The sequence below is a fragment of the Corvus cornix genome, chromosome 1A (assembly GCF_000738735.6).
Source record: "Corvus cornix cornix isolate S_Up_H32 chromosome 1A, ASM73873v5, whole genome shotgun sequence".
Classification (NCBI taxonomy): domain Eukaryota; kingdom Metazoa; phylum Chordata; class Aves; order Passeriformes; family Corvidae; genus Corvus; species Corvus cornix.
Genome location: NC_047057.1, coordinates 21,194,136 through 21,213,946, shown reverse-complemented (window position 1 = coordinate 21,213,946; position 19,811 = coordinate 21,194,136). Strand labels below are relative to the sequence as shown.

The following is a 19,811-nucleotide window of genomic DNA, read 5'->3' as shown; positions in this document are numbered from 1 at the left end:
GTATTTTATTATCTAGGTATTAGGTAATGAAACCATAAGTCTCCATACTATACTAAGTTTTATTTCTATACTACAAAGATTCCTCAAGAGATGAGCCTATGAAACACGCTCACTGGAGGAGAGGACATCATAAATCTTACCACATAGCTTTAAGTCAACAGCAAATTTTCTCAGCAAACTGAATGCTTAAAGCTCCACAAACCCCATCTACTATGCAGACAGTTCTGCCTATAAGAGGTCAATGATGAGATTGGGCCTTTTTTCACATAGGTTAATGAACTAGTACAGAGTTTCTAGGTGGCACTCACTCAGGACATACAAATATCTTCAATGCTTCACTTCACCCATTCCAGCACTAAGATAGAAGCTGCCAGTGGCAATTGCTGCCACTGCTGGCACCTGCAGCCACTATCAATGAAAGCAGTAGATTATGCTGGCACTATTAAAAACAGAGCAATAAGGGTCATAAGAAGTTCTAAAGAAAAAACAGGTGAGTTTTTCAGGCAGAAGTACCAGAATTCCTTCAAAAAAAGAAATTCAAGATCTAAAGTTAGAGTGTTCCCCACGATCATGTTTTTAGCCTGAAACTGCACGGTTCTTATGAGACAGATCTTACACTCTTCACTTGTGGCAAATTCAGCTTGTACTACATCTTTCAGAACCTCAGAAGAAATAACCAGAGAGAAAAACATTCTAGTGATAAAAAATTCAAAACAGTATTTACAAGCAGATAATGCTAAGAAATCACACTAATTTTTCCATTCAAGGAAGAACAAAGTAGTCTTTACATTTACATATTTGCATGAAATAGCAAACTCAATTTTTATCTTCTAACAAGAACCTACCTCTTCCTTGGGTGTTCTGCTAAGCAAGGGCTATCTGGACATCTTGGTGAAAATCTAGCAGTCAAAACACGACCATTCATCTGAATCCTACATTCAAACTTTTCCCTCTTCTAAATTCCTCAATATGATTCTTATCTGTGAAAAACCAGCAAGTTACAACACAACAGCTTGTGACTACAAATTGTTTTCATCCTGTTGTGTATGTATACCATAGGATTCCAGAGCACTTATCAGGAGCATGAGTAGCATGCTTGACCATCTGATTAACCACAGAGATGCTGAGAGACTTTTGGCATGCGACTGTCTCCAAAACAGATATATTTTATCTACAAAGATGCTCAGAAGAGAATGCAATCATGCTGAAGCCTTAACAGAGTGAGGTACTGGTTGCAGGTCTACCTTACTAGGTCACCCTTCATTCAGCAATACATAAGGCTTCACAACAGAGATACACAGTGACTGAAACTTCTATCAGGACTCGCTCCTCTTATCAAGACACAATTTGTCTAGCACATGAGGTACAAGCATGGCCAGGAGGGATGTAACCACTACAGTCACTAAAGCAAAGATAAAAACTTCTATTAGCTGAGTTTCTATCTTAAAGTAAGTTGAATAGGAGATTTAGATAACTGACAGTGAAGTTTATTGACAATTATGGGATTTTAACACCTAAATTTTCATCTATTACTCCTTCACTGTCAGGAAGCAGACAGCTCTGCACTTAACCATATCCCACACTTTGTGAGTTGATGCTCTGTCTCAAATACATACAGCTACAAGATGCCTTCTAGACTGTTTCTAAGCGGTCTCAAAGCATTTCTCATCCATGAGTAAATAAGCTAAGGCAGTGAACTATGCTGTAAAGACATTAATAGCAAGCTGTGAGGAAAACGAGCATGAGAAACACACTATGATAAGGACGACGGTTGTACCACTTGCTCTGGAGAGTCTGATATGATCCATTACTGTGAAAATCACTTTTGTAGGCACAGGTTTGGTTCAAAGGAACTGTCAAAAACCCACTGTCACTCCCTCTAGAATGGAGGATTATCACTGACAAGTTGTTCAGGGAACTCACTCAAGTGGATACTAGTGAGGTCTCTAAAGATGCTACATGTCTTTTGTAGAACAGGACAAATCCCAAAAGGTATCTAGGCATAATTCTCAAAACTCTTCTGTTCCACAAAACCCTATCCTTTACACTTTATCTTCTCCCTCAACATTTCATTTAAAAACAAATGCAAAGATGAGAGAATCACCACTGAACTAATGACTCAGTTCTCCCTATTTGTATAGGGGATAAGTCCTTTTTAAACTGCAATGTTGATGTTTTTTGGACGTACAGACTGCAGCTTAAACTCAAACTGAGGAATTCCAGCACTTCTCAGACACATGAAGTTGCCCATTACTTAGACCTGCAGTCCACCTTCAAGTCCTAGTTCATGCTTATTTTCATAAGAACAAGCCATCTTACAAGTCCCTTCCTGATAAAACATTTAATTCTTATCAACTAAGAGCTATAACTGCCATTCAAGTTTTTATTTTGTTTTATCTCAACTATTACTGCAATTTGTTCTTTGGCTCTGATATATAAACTTATTCTGTCACATTCACTTTTAAAAGCAGCCAAAACAGTTTTCTTAGTTAGCTTACTGCTGTGTCACTTCTTTTTCTGCATCATTCACAAGTTCCTGTTTACCATATGAACCATGGCAAGATCTTACAAAGAAACAACATATTCCTAGCCTTATTCATTACGCCTTATCCAAGTGTTGAGTCTCACTTCTAAGCAATATAAAATATCCATACTCAATTTTACCTACTCCTAATGCTACCAAATACATGTTTCTCATGGTTTTTTTCCCTCAGGCCTCTCAAAAGATTATTTCTACAGAATAAGCTAGTTTTTCATTACTGACATCTCTGACCAATATTAATCACACAAATTATAAAATGAACATCTAGCATTTGCTTTTTCTTACAAAACTCATCGTTGTTTAAAGTAACGATTTGTAACTTATCAGAACTTCAGCAAAAATTTCTAAGTTGAGCATAACCACAAAAAAAATCCATTAATATGCACAAAATTAATCTCATATCTCCCCTTAGTAAAAGTATAGAATTTTATTTCTACATTATGATAAAAAAGTTATTGAAAACTTTTTACAGATAGCAAATTTTACACCTGACCTAGATAACAAAGGTCACAAACTTGAATGAAAATTAGTTACATGCCTAAACAATGAAAATCCTAAAGGGCTGCCTTACACTGGAGACATATTGTAAGTAGTTCTACATCTGGATTCGTATTTCAGCCAAATTAACTATAGCTACAGCTTTAACTATTAGCCAATGGCTTGGTTTTGAAAGCCTGATCTGTCATGGGCAAAGGTATTTTAATCACTTATAGATTCAGATAAACCATTTTACAGCTCAGCAAGTGGAGGGGGGAAAAAAAAAGAGCAGAAAAAAAAAATCAATTACCCTCTGTATGTACATTTGCTTACTAGTGAGTTTCTCGAAGTAGAAGTAGTAGTCTGCAAAATGGTATCAACCTCAGCAACATAAAGAGTGATGGCTCTTCACCATTTCCCCCACTCCCAGGAAATTTTTCTATCAGGCATTATTACTTAAGATGCCATTAGAACTATGTCCATTTCTGAGTTCACAGATTGTGAGTACTCAATTGAAGTTATACTACTTGATAAATTCATCTGCTTTTTCACAGAACAAAAACCATGTAGCTGAATCCTCAATGCTATTTCAAAATAGCTGCCTTGTTATCAGTCAGGAACAAAGGAAACACTGAAATAAATCAGATCCAGAGCACCACATGCTTTCTTAACTAAGCCCTTCAGGCCTAATAGCAGCACTATGCCCTCCATTAAGAGCTCTATAAATTATTACTACAAAGACTATCTAGGATCGTAGTTTAATGTCTCAATTGTTCCTCTGGTGTTCACTGCAGTAGTGATCTAAACACGAGGCCTAGTCAAACAACACCTAAAATTTTGTCAGTGTGGCTGATGCACATCACATCCAGTAGCCTCTCCACACCCCAGAGTGACAGAAACACCACCTGCAGCAGCCAGGCAGCCCAGACATTTCAGCTGATTGCAAGAGCAAGCATTTAGCATCCTACAGAACTCACAAAATTTTCCTTTCTTAAAAAGCAGCACTTACAGTCTGAGGCTTCACTAATGAGTAATTCAAACATGGATATTATGAGATCAAATATCGTGTACATTACAGCAAAAAGGCATTTATCAGCACAGCATGTTGAGTCAAGCTAGAAGGTCAAGAGTACCAAGAGTCCTACTGGGCTCAAACAGATACTGTGGTTTTAAGTTAGCCAAGGCTGTTACCATCTCCAGGTACTCATTCCACTGCTCTGCTTAACACAATGCCCTCCAAAGGACAGAAATACTCCATCTGTTCATTTGTTTCTGAATTTCTGGCTCATGCCACACAGTAAGCCAAAAAAGCCGGGTTAAATACCTCTAGACCTTCAATGCTCAAGTCCTCAGGACTGAACAGAGAACCTTAACAGTACTAAAATAAGCCTATGATTAACTTAGAGAGCATAAAGGGCTGGGGAAAAGGGGAAAGAACAGACCACAATTATAAGAACCTCAACTAGAAATTCATTCAATATTCAGTGTAAATCAGAATGTGTAATTTCAAGCAAGCCATAAATCCCATGACACCCAGATCCTGTGAAGATATTTACCTCCAGTCTGCTTTCAGCATACTATTTATGCAGTTAAGTTGGGAACTTAACTGAGTTTTACAGATGAGTATAACAAAAATGAAAAGTGCATCCACTTGACGAGAAAAAAATCAAGTTACAGAAAAGCAAACTGGAAATCAATTTACACACAAATTCATGCACTATTTTTTGTATTTAGAGAAAAGTTGATACAGTTTTTTTTTCTTTCTTAGCAAAGAAGCTGAAGATATGAAACATGTGCCTGAAATTAACTGAGGGATTTCTACAAATCTACACTTTTCAAAACATATACTTCAGGCTCATACCTTCTGACACACTTAGTTACTGTGACAGCATCTTATCTAACCCACCCCAATGTAAATATTCTCTACTTCCTGTTTAGTTACTGCATCTTATGTTTTCCTTGCAAAAGTCAGTTTGATCAACAATATCATTTCAAAGTCCAGAGTTATGTGGAACCAGTATGACTACACGGATATCCTGCTTTAAGTCACAGTTTTAAGTTCATGAAACATCCTCCCTAGCTGTACAGCAAGGCCTAATAGTCTTTTAGGTACTGGACACAATGCACCGGAACACAGTCATTGTTTTGGAAAACATGATTTTTTAAAAAGAAGCTTCTTTTCTAATAAAAACAGTTACCTTTTGAATATCTTTTGAAGCCTTCAAATAGTTCTTTAATACAGATAAATAGTTTTAGTACAGTTTTACATTACATGCAAGAAGGTATTCTGAAAACGAACTTACTGATATAGAAATAGGAAAATATGAAAGATTTGAGTCGTATTTGAGTACACGAACCTGTTGTTTAGGCTAAGAAAGTACAGACTAAACCCAGGGCAGGCCTAGCACTGATACGAGCCTTCCTACAACTTCGTCAACACTACTTTGTTGTACCGCTGGTGCACCTGAGGTCCGTCCCAGCCTCGTCGAGCAATGGAACTTGTGCCCCTCGAGCTCCGCGGCTGCTCCTTTGCGGCCGGTTCCCCCTGCAGCGCTGCAGGGCAGATGGAGCCCCGCTGGCCCCCGGGAGCTCCATATGCCGATGGACAGCGAGGCGCGGAAGGACGGCGCCCACACCGGTGCTCGAGGCGGTCTCGGAGCCGCCCGGAGCGCCCGGCTTCGGAGGGAACGAGGCCGGGGCTCGGCGCTCAGGGCCGGCAGCCCCGCCGGACCGGGCCGGCCGAGGGGCCGCTGCCGCCGCCGTTCATCGCCCCCCGCCCTGCGCTGCGGGCGAGCCGGGCGAGCGGCGAGGCCTGCGAGGGCCGCCCCGCTCCCGACGCCGGGACAGGGCAGCGGAGCAGGACGAAACTTCTGCAGCCTCAACTTCCCAGCGCCCGGCCGGGCTGTCCTCACACGCCCCCGGTCCGCCCCGGGCCCGGCCCGCCGCGTCCGGGTGGGGCGGCTGGGGGTGCCCCAGTCCCCTCGCCCCCCTGGCAGGGACTCACCACGCATTTCTTGCCGAGGAAGCCGAAGAGGCTCTCGTTCTCCTGCGGGGTGAGCAGCAGCGAGCCCACGTTGGTAACCCGCCGCGGGGGCTGCTGCTGCGGGGCGCCGCTCATGGCCAGGGTCGGCCCGGCGCTGCCCTCGCCGCCCTGCGACCGATGGCGCCCGCGGCCCCTTCCTCCGCCGCCGCCGCCGCCGCCGCCGCCGCGGCCTCACAGCAGCCGCATCGCGGAGCCTCCCTCGCGGGGCCGGGCAAGGAGGGAGGAGGACAGGGGCGGCGGGGAGGGTGCCGGGGAGGGGGCGGCCGAGAAAGGGGATGCCGGGCAGCCGGGGAGCGGTGCAGCCGCGCCGGAGCCGCTCCGCGCTGGGGCCGATCTCGATCGCTCCCGCCCCTAAACTTCCAACTCCGGCCCGGCCCCGGCGGCCGCGCGATCCAACATGGCAGCGGGGGCGGGCGAGACCACGGCGCGCGGCAGCCAAGGGGGAGCCCAGCGAGCGCGCGGCCGCCGCGACCATGCGCCGTGCGGGGGGGAGGGGAGGGCGTCGCCTTCCGCGCCCGCCCCCTCGGTACCTGCCGGGCCGGGCGGTGCTGGGCAGGGGCGGCCAGCGGGGGCGAGAGGAGGAGGGGAAGGATGATCAGAGCACGAAGAAAAAAAAAAGACAAGATGACGAAAAGGAGAAGCGGTCGCTGCCGTAGGGACGCGGCCGCTGTCCCGGAGCCGTGGGAACCGCTGGAGCGCCGCGAGGGGCGGTGCCGCCCGGTGCTGCGGGCCGAGGTCGTGGGGAGCCCGGGTCTGTGGGGGAATCGCCCGGAGCGCGAAGGGGCCCCGACAACATCGCCTGAGCGCGGGGTATCCGGGCCGCCCGCGGGGATGCGGGAACCAGCGTGTGCTGGAAGCCCTTCAGCTGTCAGTAGAACCCGATGTAATTTGTAACTCAAAAAGTCTTTTCTCGTTTTGTAGCAGAAAGGAAGCTTGTTGGCCGCGCAGATTGCCCAGCCGGGGTGTCACTGTTCTCAGTCAGCGGGGAGGCCGGGCAAACCCGGCCAAACATTGCCTGCCACAGTCTGAGGTGAAACACCTCAAAATAGTAGATATTTCAGGCTCTCCAGAGGCCAGCTGCTTAGGAGAAATCAGGTATACAATCAACAGCCTTTGTCAGCTAGATTTTTCTTCCCCCTGCTTCTCTCCATGTGAAGGCAACTAGCTGCGATGAAGGTTGAAGACCTTTCAAAACCCAAAGACCCAGAGCACTGCTGCTTATACCCAGCTTTCAGCTGCACAAAAGAAATGTTCGTGTTTCTCACGTGCAAAGGTGAAAAACAGATATCAAAGTGAGCACCTTGCTAGTTTTCTGTGGTTTTAGGTGGAGAGTGTGTTGGCGTCTCATCCTCTGATAAATTAATTGTCCATGTGGAAGGTGCTAAAGCAATCCCTGCATTGTAGTTTACTGTGCTTTGTGGAGGAGAACTGAAGAAGTACAAAAGGAAAGGAACTAGGGAAGACTGGAGGAAAACCTGGGAACACAAGTCTTTATATGAAGATCAGGCGAGGACAGATGGCAGCCCCTTCTGCTCTACTTGCAGGCCCTTTTGCCTGTACTTAAGAGCTTGTAACTGTGTCCAAAAGTGTAAGCAAGGAAGAATATGGAAGAAAATCCTGATTTTACACCATAAAAATAGTTTAAAATGCATGCATATGCAGGATTCCTAAATCTGCAGGTCTCTCAGAAGTGGCGTGAGTCTCAGTGTAAAGGAAAACCAGTAGGAACCAAGTGCTTCCAAAGTACTTCTCAGCAATCCTAGGTTCTTCAGTTTTACGCACTTCCTGTAAAATATACACTTTCTGTGTAAGTATGTGTGTATTTTTAGCAGAATGGGAAATATTTTAGCTATAGAATATTGGCAGCATTTCTTTCATTGCAAATATACGTAAAAAGATGAAACACTTGGCAGCACTTTGCAAGAAGGTATTTTGTGGGATTTTTGGTGAGGTTTCTTGTGGGTTTTGGTTTTTTTGAGGTTTGTTTGTTTGTTTGGGGTTTTTGTACTACATAAACCAAACAATTATTGTATAGCCGAAGCGATTTTGAGGAAATTTACATGCCTCTCTTGCTGGTGGTGTAAATAACCAAAAATATAGTATGCCTTCAATGGGTACTGTCCTCATCTTTTAATCACTTGTATTCCTTGATTATTTTTTCTCTCTAAAAATTTTTGATGATTGTTCCTGTGTAGATCTTGCCATATTGCCTGGGTGTTACAGGTGATGCATTTTGCTTCATACTGTTCTTTTCAGACCAGCAGGCTGGTAGCTATTCTTAAGGGCCTTTTAATCTTCAGGCTCTATTCTTAGGATTTTGTTTGCTTTTTTTAATAAGGGTAGCCAGGAAAGGGAAGAAAAGAGGTCTATTTTCAGCCCCGGTGTTTCATTAATTATGCAAAAGCTGTTTCTGTTTTTGTGTCATGGCTAAGCAGCAAGTCCTGAAGGGAAAGGGAAATACCAGTATTTGTCAATACATCCAAGGGATCCACTGAAAAATAGATCTTTGCCTTTGATATTTATGTTTGCAGTAATTTCAGCAAAACCCTGCTATTTCTGCATACAACACTCAGTTTGAAGCAAAGTTCTCTCAAGGAAAGCCACCAAGTAGAGTTACCTATCTGTATTTTAAAGGAATTGGACTGCTCTTGCTGACTTAGGGCAATTGCTGTTTATTGGAGGCAGTCCTCTGAATTTTTCACTGTGCTCCTTAGGGTTCAAATTGTGATACCCATTGCTGATGTCTATGATCTTCTTGGGAGTATGTTCTTCTTTCATATTTTTCCATTTCAGGATACCAGCTCATAGCACCTGGGTACTAAAATACATTGGAAATTGCATAATCTGTATCAATATAAGCAAGTGTCATGATTTTAAAGATCTGTATTATAAATACTTATTCAATAAATAGATTTTATTTTCCTTGTCAGTTACCTTTGACAGAAAATCGAATTTTGTCTTTAAATGTGAACCTCTACAGTAGTAGTTCATACTTTGAGTTTCACAGTTTAAATATTCACACAATTTCAGAAGTAACATTCTACAGTTGAAAATGGAGTAAGAATGTGAGGAAAACTTTCTATCTAAAGTTCATTTTTCTAGTGCTATGAATCATAATTCAAGATTTTATTAATGACTGAACTATAGAAATGAAAAAAGAAATAGTTATCCAAGGATTTATTTTTTTTTTAGTATCATCACTGCGTTTCCCAAATCTTGATCTTGTCACAGTCCTGATTTTAGGTCATGGTTTGGTTTTCTTGTTTTCCATAAAATGAAGAGACAGTTGATTACACCAAAGAACAAGCAAGGGTAACAGAGAATATGCCTTTCCATAGGGGAAAAAAAAATTCCTACCATCTCTTCCATCTCATGACATTCACAGTGACAAGTGGAATGGTCTGGGACAAGGGCAAACCTCGCTGTAGCGACCACAAGAGCATGGCCGGGGGAGCTCAGGAGTGAGAGCTGTGATTACTGTGACCACACAGGAGGGGTATGTCAACAGGGCAGCCTGGGAATGAAGAAAAGGGAAGAAAAGCGTCTTTCCCTCAATACCCTTTTTGGTTGGGCCTGTAGAAAATACCAGTCTGCTCACTGCAAAACCGCTTGTGGTAACTGAAAATAAGGAAGTGTCTTTGTGGTTGGAAGTGGGTTTGCAGCTGTAAAGACACAAGTTCTCTTTTTTGAGTAAATCGCATTTTTCTCAAGAGACTCCATTGAAGAGGATTGGATTTGCACTGTTACTGAATTGATGTCAAATAACATATTAGTTATTTCACTGATAATAACCTCGTTCACTTCTACTCTCTGTGTTCTGAGCCTTTAAAAGTTTAGGAATCACAGCCCTGAGAGGTACCCCCTCTGGAGGTAACTGAATCATGTAGGGTTGGTTTCAGATTCAGTCACTGCATTTCCTTTCTCAGAGATTTTGCATTATCTGTTTCAGGTGAGGAATAGTCTGGAAGAAAGAGGATCAAACCTATGGTGTTTTATTTTCTCTGTATTGAATTTGTATGCTGTAGGTTTCAATAACAGAAGGACATGAATTAGCAACAAAAGATGACAATTAAGTTTTATATTAATTGGTCAGTAAAGCCTCTGCTGATTCCATGCAGATGTAGGAAGAAGCTTCCCCCTTGGTGGGCAGGCTGTGCAGCAGTGTGTCCTTGCCGCAAGAGTGAGCAGACTGCAGCCTGAGAACCAGTGCTGTGGGACAGTAAGTTCTTTCATTTCTTGCACGAATCCTGTCTTAGGTGCCAGCTAGAACTTTTCTCTTCCTGTAGTGCCCATTGTATGTATCTTTTTGTTTGCTGAATCTTTTCTAGCCCTCATTTTGGACATCATACTGCTTACTTGAAAAGTAATTTGTGCCCTTCCATTTTACTCAACAAAGGATAATATTGATTTTGCTTTGGATATAGAATTGTACTTTTGAGTTATGGGGAGATCTCGCTCTTTTCAAGAGCTCCTCAGCAATTCCTTTGTGACCTGAAGCATCAGACTGTATCGCTCTCCTTTTCAAGACTGTGAGGAAGATGGACATGCTGGAATTTGAGGCATCCTTTCTCTCCTCTTACTTATTCATCATTGCCTACAGCAACTGTGCAACAGTTCTGTAGGTGCTCTGCAAATTAGAGGAAAACATTTTTCTTTCCCCAGTCCAGGTAGCATCTAGCCTTGCATTAGAGCTTGTCTTCAAAATTGTATGGCGCATGGTTGGTTGAAACACTCTTTTTATTCTCTTTGCTTGGTTTATACCTCAGCAGAGGTATGACTTCTTGAGTTTTACACTCAGCAATGACCATGAGTGGAGTAAGTAAGTCAGTCTTGTTTTATTCAGAGGTATTACAAGGAATATTTATTCCTTCCTGTAAGTTTCCTGACAATTTTTGAATTCAGTATAATGAAACCCCCCTTCAGCCATTAGTCAGCCACCATGGAGCTCAAGAACTTCACCAGTTAAAAAAAAGCAAAAGAAAAACATGTTCTTTCCTTACTGTGATCTGCAAATCAGTTGTTAGAGCACATTTCCTTAACAACAAAAATCTTGCTCTGGCTTTGAAACGTCAGTTCTTATTTGCAGCGTGACTGACCTCCCACCCTGATCAGCATCTGATTCTGATCACCTGGTTCTGACCAGGAAGCCTCATCTTACTGAGAGGAGGGAAGCACAGGCAAGTGCATTCAAAATCCACCCTTTTTACTGTAAGTGCTAAGAACAAAGTACATACTTGCCCTCTAAAATCTGCCTTGAGGTCAATAGTTTACTCCCAACAGGTCAATGAGCAACTGGCAAATATGTAATGCCACTCAGCAACAATTGCTTTTTGGATCCTGATGGATGACTTAATAACTTTTACATAGTTTTTATTTCTTTTTTTTTTTAGATTTTCTTTTTTTTCTTTAATTCTCTCTCTGGCACATAACAACCTTAAGGAATAGGCATGAACTACACCTTTGTTCTCTGTTGAGGTTGTGCTGGGGCTCACACCAGCAATTCCTTACTGCAGCCCTGTGGTGTGTCAGGGCTGGCCGTGGCCTGCCAGTCCTGCTCTGCTGCTGCTGCTCTCCTGGAGGCCAAAGACTGAGATCCTGTCAAAGGGCAGATTTGAGTCCAGACCTGGTGCTTCTCTGTTGCATCATACTCTCTCTGGTACTTCTTTAATTGTCTTGCTTCTGTGTGGGTTTTGCCAGTTGATGCAAATATTTGGGGGGGAGGGGGAAAAGAGAACAGTCTTTATGCATCAGTGTTCTTGCAGGTGCATGGCTCCACCTCATAAAGCAAGATTGAGAACATGCATATCTTGATCAGCCTGATTTTTGTGTTTGGGGAGGTTACTTATATAAGCTGCAGGCCAACTAGAGCAACTGGTACAGTGAATTATATTGTTTTTATAGGAAAAAGATAATATACTTTAAAAATCTAAAATCTTAACAAATGTATGCTGTAGGAGTTCTAACATATAATCAAAATAAAATTGAACATGCTTCAAACTGTCTTGAGAAGATGGATGAAAACTATTAATTAATTGTTTATTCAAAACTATGTTGCTTAGTGCATATGATCCATCAGTAAGAAAATCTGTAGTCTGTCCAGTTGTTTCATCTCTGAGAGAATTAAGTCTAAAAGTACTTCTCTTTTTTTTTTTACTTGCATTCTAGTAAGTAAAGACAGTTAAATTTCATTAAGACCTTAGGACTATCTGGAATTTAGCACAGACAACCAAGTTATTTTAATTGGTATATTCGTGAGGACCCTATTATTACTTTCAATTAAGGACTCTTCCCATGGTATGTTAGGATTGCACATACAAATTACGTCATTGCATTATGTGGATATATACTTTGCTCATGGTCACCAACTCTGCCTGAAGGAGAAGTTGTCCAATAAGAACAAACTTACCTGATTTTTTCTTTTATAACTAAAATACTGGTATATGTGTAGCATAGCATTGCTTGAAGCCCTGTATAGTTTTGGTACCCAACTGCCTTTTAAACATGTATGAGAACCCAGTGGCTGATCTGGAGGGAGGAAATGTTAAACCTGAAGAACATCCACAGCAGTCCCCCTCCTAAAACTAACCAGTCTTTAATAAATACTGATTCTGTGTGCTACAGCCTGAAGTAGTGAAATTTAGTTCAGTTTTTACTTTGTGACAGTAAATGTTGGAAGATGTGTAAGTTTTCTTTGTAGATGTCATAGTTCTCCAAGCCTATCATTACATGTGTTAAAATTATATGTGTATATATGAGACAGCTTCAGACCTACCATTTTGAAATGTAGATTTGGTTTTGTAGTGTTTGCTGCAACAGCATAACATGTTACGCTGACCTGTTTTGTCCAGGTAGCTTTCTTGACCTTGAATTTTCTTGTGTCTATTTAAAAGATGAAATGAAGCATTTTTATTTAAAATACTCTCACAAAAATTAAAGTACAATGAGTTGCTGTTCAATAACTAGAAAACTACAGCACAGCTAATAAGGCTTTCTGAGAACATACTTGCTACTGCTATAGCAGAGGTCATGGCGGGGAGCCAGAGGAGGTTGGTACACAGCTAGGCAACCAGAAAAGAACAAGTTTGTCAGCATGTACAGCTGATTAACGTGAGGATAATTTTCCATAAGCATAGCCTGCAGTGTTTGCTTAAGGTGGGGGGGTTTAATTTTTCACTAAACTTCTAAAAGCTAAGCCATTTTTAACTGTGGTAGAAAGTAATTTGTTCAATTCAGATGGAATAAAGCTCTGTAAGATTTTTATGCTATTTTGACTCTGCCTACACATTGCAGTAGGCTGAGGTATATTTTACATATAGGCAATATAAGATTATTCCCATGAAGATACATTATGACTATTATTTTTGATAGGTGGTTTTATTTCTACTAATTAGAACGATAAGAACAAGAAAACATGAGAAACATTTAATGGCAGAAGAGGCAGCCTTTAGATATTCTGTTCTGCTTTTGAATGTCATCTAGATTAGCAACATGTAACAGGAAATGAATTAACCTGCTTTTCTATATAGTTATATATATAGCATAACTCATTGTTCTAAATGTAGCATAACTCTGTGGGAATATGAATGGTCTTTTAAGCTTTATGGTGTTCTGTAACCCAAAATCTCTGTTCAAGTATAACTGAATCATAGTTCCAATCTCCAGAGCAGGTTTAGGTGTATTCAACTGCTGCACTGAATCTATACTTCTCCTTTCTCTGGCTCTTTCCATGTGCAAGGTCAAGGCTGAAAAGAGAATATTACCCAGGCCTGTGTCATGCAGAGACTTCTTTCACACTGAAATAACCCAGTGTTTGTCTAAGGAATAGTATAAAGAAGATGGACTAAAACAAAAGCATGAACTCTAAACTTTCATAAGAGAAGACAAAAATCAATTCATATTTACACTGTTGGGTTTTTTTAAAATGAAATAATAACTCACTCAATTGTTCTTGAATATACAGGGTATTTGCCAAAGTCTATAACCATTTGTGGTTTACTTCAAATATGATGCAACCCATAACCTGCATTCTGCTTAATTTTGCAGTATGAGCTGTTTTTATCCATTATTTATCGTGTTCAGATATGAGGAGGATTAGAACATTAGACAGAAAGAGCACAGTGGCTTTGAGGATGAGTTTCAGAAATGAGATGAAACTGAGTAGTAAAAGCAGCTGTGCTTAAGTGTCTGAGTTGAGCATGACTGAAGGGGAGATACGGGAGTGGTTGGGAGTTGCCCTGGCAATGTTGCCTTGGAAAGGTGAATGCAGGTCCCTGGCACTCCTGGTGAGAGATTCCCTCTAAAGCTGGGGAGGCATCAGTGCCATTGTGCAAGGCCCTAAATCCCTTATTAGGAATAATGTGTATGATTCTCTCTGCCTATTTCCTGGAAGAATTATTTAGATTGGGACAGGTTCAGAGGACAGATAGCATGTCTGGGAGAATAGGAAAGAGGAGATGAGGTATCTTGGTAAAACAAAATGGCAGAAGACCAAAGAAAAGATGTAACAATTTAAGTACAGTATACTTCGTGATCAATGAATAGGTATAATTTCTGTTGACTTGATATAATTTCTGTTCCTACAGAACAGAAATTGTAGTTTCTTATCAATCAACAGTGACTGCATTGTCATTTTTCAGGTGCTGAAGGACTTTATAAGCAACAGGGAGGAAATCTATATTTTTTAAAGTAAAGGGTGATGTTAGTTCCAGAAAAGTGTTTAGAATATAATAAGATACACTTCTAGAGACATTTACAGATTCCTAATTATGAGGACAGTCTGTAACATATCTCCAACAGAATTAAGTGGAGACAAAAAGATTACACTGCTTTAAAGCTGGAGCTCAAGACAAAGTGATTCTATACAGTGCTGCTTTTAACACCAAAGGACAGGACTCAATAATTCAGAAAATCCCTTTAGTGTTTCTGTTCATCTTTGTCTTTTAGATATCTTGCTGTCTAAAAAGTAATAATAAACCCAATCACTGCTATGGAAGGAGTTTTAAATCCTTCTGTCTGAGGTTGTCTAAAACTAATAATGTTTTGGGGTCTGTTGAAGAAGAGTAGCTTCTAAACAAATCTGTCAAATATTAATTTAAGTCTCTGTTTTGTCTACAGCAGTGAAATTGCTTTGAATAGAAAACACATGATAAAATATGTGTAATGGGTTTCGTCAAAAAGCTTTTTCATTCTATTTAGCATTTTCCAATAACAGACAATCTCTACTGCATTTAATAAAAAGTAATAAAACTTCTGAAGCCAGAACTGATTGCTGGTTAATTTAAAAGAAAGAAAAGTTTATAACCTCTCTTTGCAGTACACTGCTTATTCTCTGAATCTAGAAGTCAGTGGTTAAATAAAGTCTCTCTGGGAGGAATTTTCCATTGTGAGTCATAAGCATTGGATTGACAACCTTTATAGAAATTTAAATGCAATCCTATTAAACAATACACTTCTATAAACGCTGAGGGATGAATTTCCTTCACTGGGTGTGGGGGCACTAAGGTGCAGTATCTCAGAGAATGGCTTGTAGAGAGTTTATGTAGCTGTGAGAACCTATATGGTTGGGAACTGTGTGGCTGGAACACCTGTAGTATTCCATCAGGAGGACAGGATATCTAATGGTGCAGAGCCCATCAGCCAGCAGCAATTACCTAAATGATGTTTTCCCACAGGAATAAAGCAATGGCCACGTAAATAAAAATGGTTGGGTTTATTTCAATATCTCATTAGAGCTGGATATTGCTCTTGCAAATATCACTTGAAACAAGTATTTTAGTAAAATGAAAATACCTATCACAATACTTCCTGGCCTGTATTCTGAATGTCCAAGATTTACAAAAAAATAATGTCCTCTAAACTTACTTTGTGGTTTCATCAACTTTGTCTCCCATAACTATTCGTTTGGCTTCATTTTGAGTTTTTACCCTTATAACCTCTGGGTAACCTATAAGTGGAAAATGTAAATGTGTTCAAAATTATTAAAAAATTCAAACACCACTCTTGTCGCAAAAAAAATAATGCATAGGGGAAATAACTGTTTCCCATATCTAAAGTAATTGGCAAGTGTAATGCCAGTCAACCCACTTGGAATGCTGAGCATACACATGAAAGAGAAAACTAGGGAGATCACAGATGATATTGTAATGATGCAAAGGAAGAATTCTAAAAAGAGGATATGTGAAGATGTTGGACAGCTTTCTGGAACAACAGAGAAGACATCACCAGCAGGTGTTTTGGGAGTTCGTAGCATCCCTGTTCTCCTTGAATCCGAGCACTCATAAATGCCAGTGTGTGATCACAATTTTGTGAAGCTGCCCCTGGTTGCTGGGCTGGGCTTATGGTGAGGTTTTTGGACACAGATGCTTCTCGATGGTGGCAATTCTCAGAGCGGTTCTCAAAGCCTACTCAGCTACGTGAGCTTAAAAACCACCACTCCCAGTATAATCCTTTCTGACATCAGGTCAGGCACATGGTGCTGTGCAAGTTATATCTTGTTTTCAGCCTTCTGCTATCACAACCTCTAGATTGCTTAAGATCTGGCACTGGTAGTAGCTTCCTGGGGAAGGGCATTGCAAGGTGGTTGCAAGCTACGTGTGTGGACACAAACCCCATGCAGCTCAGGACTGTGCTTCTCAGAAGACAGGAGTGCCGAAAGAGAAATGCAGTGAGGCCCTGCCACTGTTCAAGAGTGTTACTATTAACATTTTCTGTCTTGTAGCAATAATTTTCGTCAACATCCACTTCTACATGCTATTTCTTGTTTGTTAATTTAAAGCAAATTACTGTTTACTGCTAGTGATCAGCTGCTCTAACTTTATCTTCTTCCTCAAAAGCAGCCACTAATAAAAGATCAAAGTCTGTGCTTTGCTGTACATATGTTTTTCTCTCAGTAAAACTGAATAGCTAAAGTTATGCCAAAAGTTTGAACAAGCAAATGAACAAAACCCAGTAAACAATCTACACAAGTGAGCTGTGTTTAAACACATTCTTCTGAGCCAGGAATCAGAGATTCCAAGTATTTGGAAACAAAACCATCAATTAACCAATGCTGTCCATAAAGTTAATCAACCATAATATACTCTCTAAGATTAGCAATAATTTCCCACCAGCTGTAACCTCCCTCCCTCCAGCAAAACATGCACTTTACAGGTCTCTATCACTCTATGTCTCATGGCAGCCCACAATCCAGAGAGCAGCACAGTTATTTACAGTTGGTTTCATTAAAATTGCCATGTATTGCAGAGATGGGAGCATTCATGTGTGTATATGTATGTATGTATTTTATATATATATATATATATGTGTGCATTATTTGTTCGTATAGAGTCACAGATTTTTTTTATCCTGCAGTTCTATTCCAACAAGGATGCAACCTGACCACTTGGGTAGAGGAAAACTCTCGTGAGAGAAGAACCATTTACATTCAACAGTCTTGTAGAGCATCATTTGTCTTTGGCCTTTCCAATGCATTTTATACTGGAACTTCTACAGCAGCAAAGGCTATAATTGAACTTTTAATGTGGCTTTTCTGTCTGCATGAGGTTTTATAGCCCGGGGCCTCAGGACAGGCAAGATTTCCAAGATGCATTTTATTGGAAAGTTTTGAATAGCTCTGCTTCTTCACATTGATTTTTGAAATAACTGCTGGTCATGCAAGATAATTTGAATCCAAAGTCATGTGGAAAACCTCCCACTCTCAAAGTCCTGATGTATTTGCGAGTTTTGTAAGCAGTTAGCCTATAAATGTAAATCTCTTCCTATGGTAAACATTTACAATGAATCAAAGAGATTGTAGTGGGTGCATGTTGAGTTCAACAGATCTATGGGAATTCAAAGGCACTGCAAACATGGCTGGTTCTCCAGTGTGTAGTCTTACCTGCAGCAAGGTAGATGAGGTTTTTACTAAGAAAAGGTGTGGGAATATTTCCAGACCCAAAACCAGCCATGGCTCAGTACTCAACTCTTTTGTATTCTCTTTTCAGCCACCGCTGACTTAAAATTCTAAATTATTCTATGAAATCTCTTTTTAGTTTATTAGCAAGAAGTCTTACGCCTCTCTTGAGTTTAATTACAGACAGTGAAGATACAGAGACTTGATCATTAAGATTTTTTAAATGTATGATTATTTAATGAAGAAATTTCAAATTATTCTGCTTTTTCTGTGCCATATTAGAATGTTTACAAAAATCATTCTTGATTGATAAATCTTGATGAAATAAATCTGGATAAATCTTCTGATGGCTTCCCTTTCATAATAATATGTTTGTTTCCAGTGTTTCTACTGGTCTCTCACTTTGTCCCAACAAAAATACTGAGAAAGAGAAACTATAATAAGGTGTTGCTCATTCTAGTACAGGCACATCAAGGAAGTGTAGAGAATGTGACAATTAGCATGGCAATCAGTATACCAACTGATGGTGGCAATGCCTTCTGCAGTTACAGAAAAGGCTCTGGGTTCTCTCAGGCTCACTCAAAATTGTGTTCAAATTGATGAGGCAAAGTTTAATGTTCAGAGGATTTTCCACTGAAGTTATGCCCTTAATTCTGTGAGGATGGGATGCCAATGGCAGGAGCAGAGATTTGGGGAAAGGCATCACACTTGCTGTCAGGCCCATGATAGTGCAGGAACAGTTTGTAATCTTGGTGACATTTTCAACTGAAGAAGCACAGCAGGAGATGAAAAGGTGGGTGGAGTGGCTGGCATTTAGATGAGCCAGACTGCTTCTAACATCAAAAGAGCTTCAGTTCAATAACTGGCCAAAGGGTCAACCAGGTTCTTGCCTTGCCTAAGGCAGTATTTCCATAATGGTTTTGGTCTGTGCAATTGCTTCCATACAAACATGGAGCCAGAGAGCCCAGGCAAACTCCTTAATTCTTAGAGGGCTTTGTGCTGGGCTAGGAATTGTACTTTCCTTAAACACTGGACATGTAATTACAAAGTTTATCTTGCCAAATTATGGTTTTTTTGCACAAAGTTCTGGTATCTTTTCTCAACAGTTGTATAATTGGGCTGGTTTGCAATAAACACTTTTAATCTGTGTTGCCTCCTTTCTAGGTAATTATGGTCTTGCTAAATAAGTTTTTGTGGAAGCATTGTCTTATGATTTGCCTTTACAACTTTATACATATATATGTATATAGATATCTATATATCTATATGTATATCTCTTTATATTCTTTTGCTGCTTCATTTTTAAATGGTGCTGTTGTATTTCAGTGATTAAAAACAGCACTTATTGCTACTTCACCCATTAACTTTTGTTAAATGTTGCTTTCTACATACACTTAGCAAAGGCAAAATGAACTGAAAGTGCCTCTAAATGCAAAGCAACTGGTGGTATAATGTACAGTTCCCCTTGTAGGTTCACCACAGAGGATCATGCCAACCTCCTGACACAGCATGTGTAGCCCTATATAAAGCTTTTTTAATGGCTCTTAATTTGTTTTTTATTTTTAGAGCTTGTTCTTGAAATATGTATTTAAGATTCTCTGTTTAAAGTAATTTGTAGTTCTGAATTAAATATCCACAGGGCTCAACAAATCTTGATAATGTTCCTTCTGTGAGGCACAAGGGGTAGGATTCATTTGACTGTGTGCAGATCACTGCAGGAGTTATCTGCACCTATGCTAATCACATTATTTTCCCTTTATAACCAAAGAAGAGAAATAAGTATGAGTCAGCTGATCTACTTCTGATGTCTGGTACAGGATGAGATGAACTGTACCTTAAAAGCAACTCTTACTCCCTAC

The 19,811-nt window shown here is 40.6% G+C and overlaps 1 protein-coding gene and 1 long non-coding RNA gene across 2 annotated transcripts in view; one reads left to right on the top strand and one right to left on the bottom strand.

Moving 5' to 3' along the window:
• Nucleotides 1-6,503, bottom strand: part of WASL (WASP like actin nucleation promoting factor) — a 51,806-nt gene extending 45,303 nt beyond the window's left edge. The window contains 1 exon segment of the mRNA XM_039570694.1: nt 6,024-6,503. Within this exon segment, the coding sequence (XP_039426628.1) occupies nt 6,024-6,137 (114 nt within the window). The 5' untranslated portion in view covers nt 6,138-6,503.
• Nucleotides 6,504-6,584: 81 nt separating this feature from the next.
• On the top strand, nt 6,585-19,099 carry LOC109144103. Its single transcript, XR_005604439.1, has 2 exons — nt 6,585-10,281; nt 17,412-19,099. It is a non-coding gene; the product is annotated as an uncharacterized LOC109144103 (long non-coding RNA).
• The last annotated feature ends 712 nt before the right edge of the window (nt 19,100-19,811 follow it).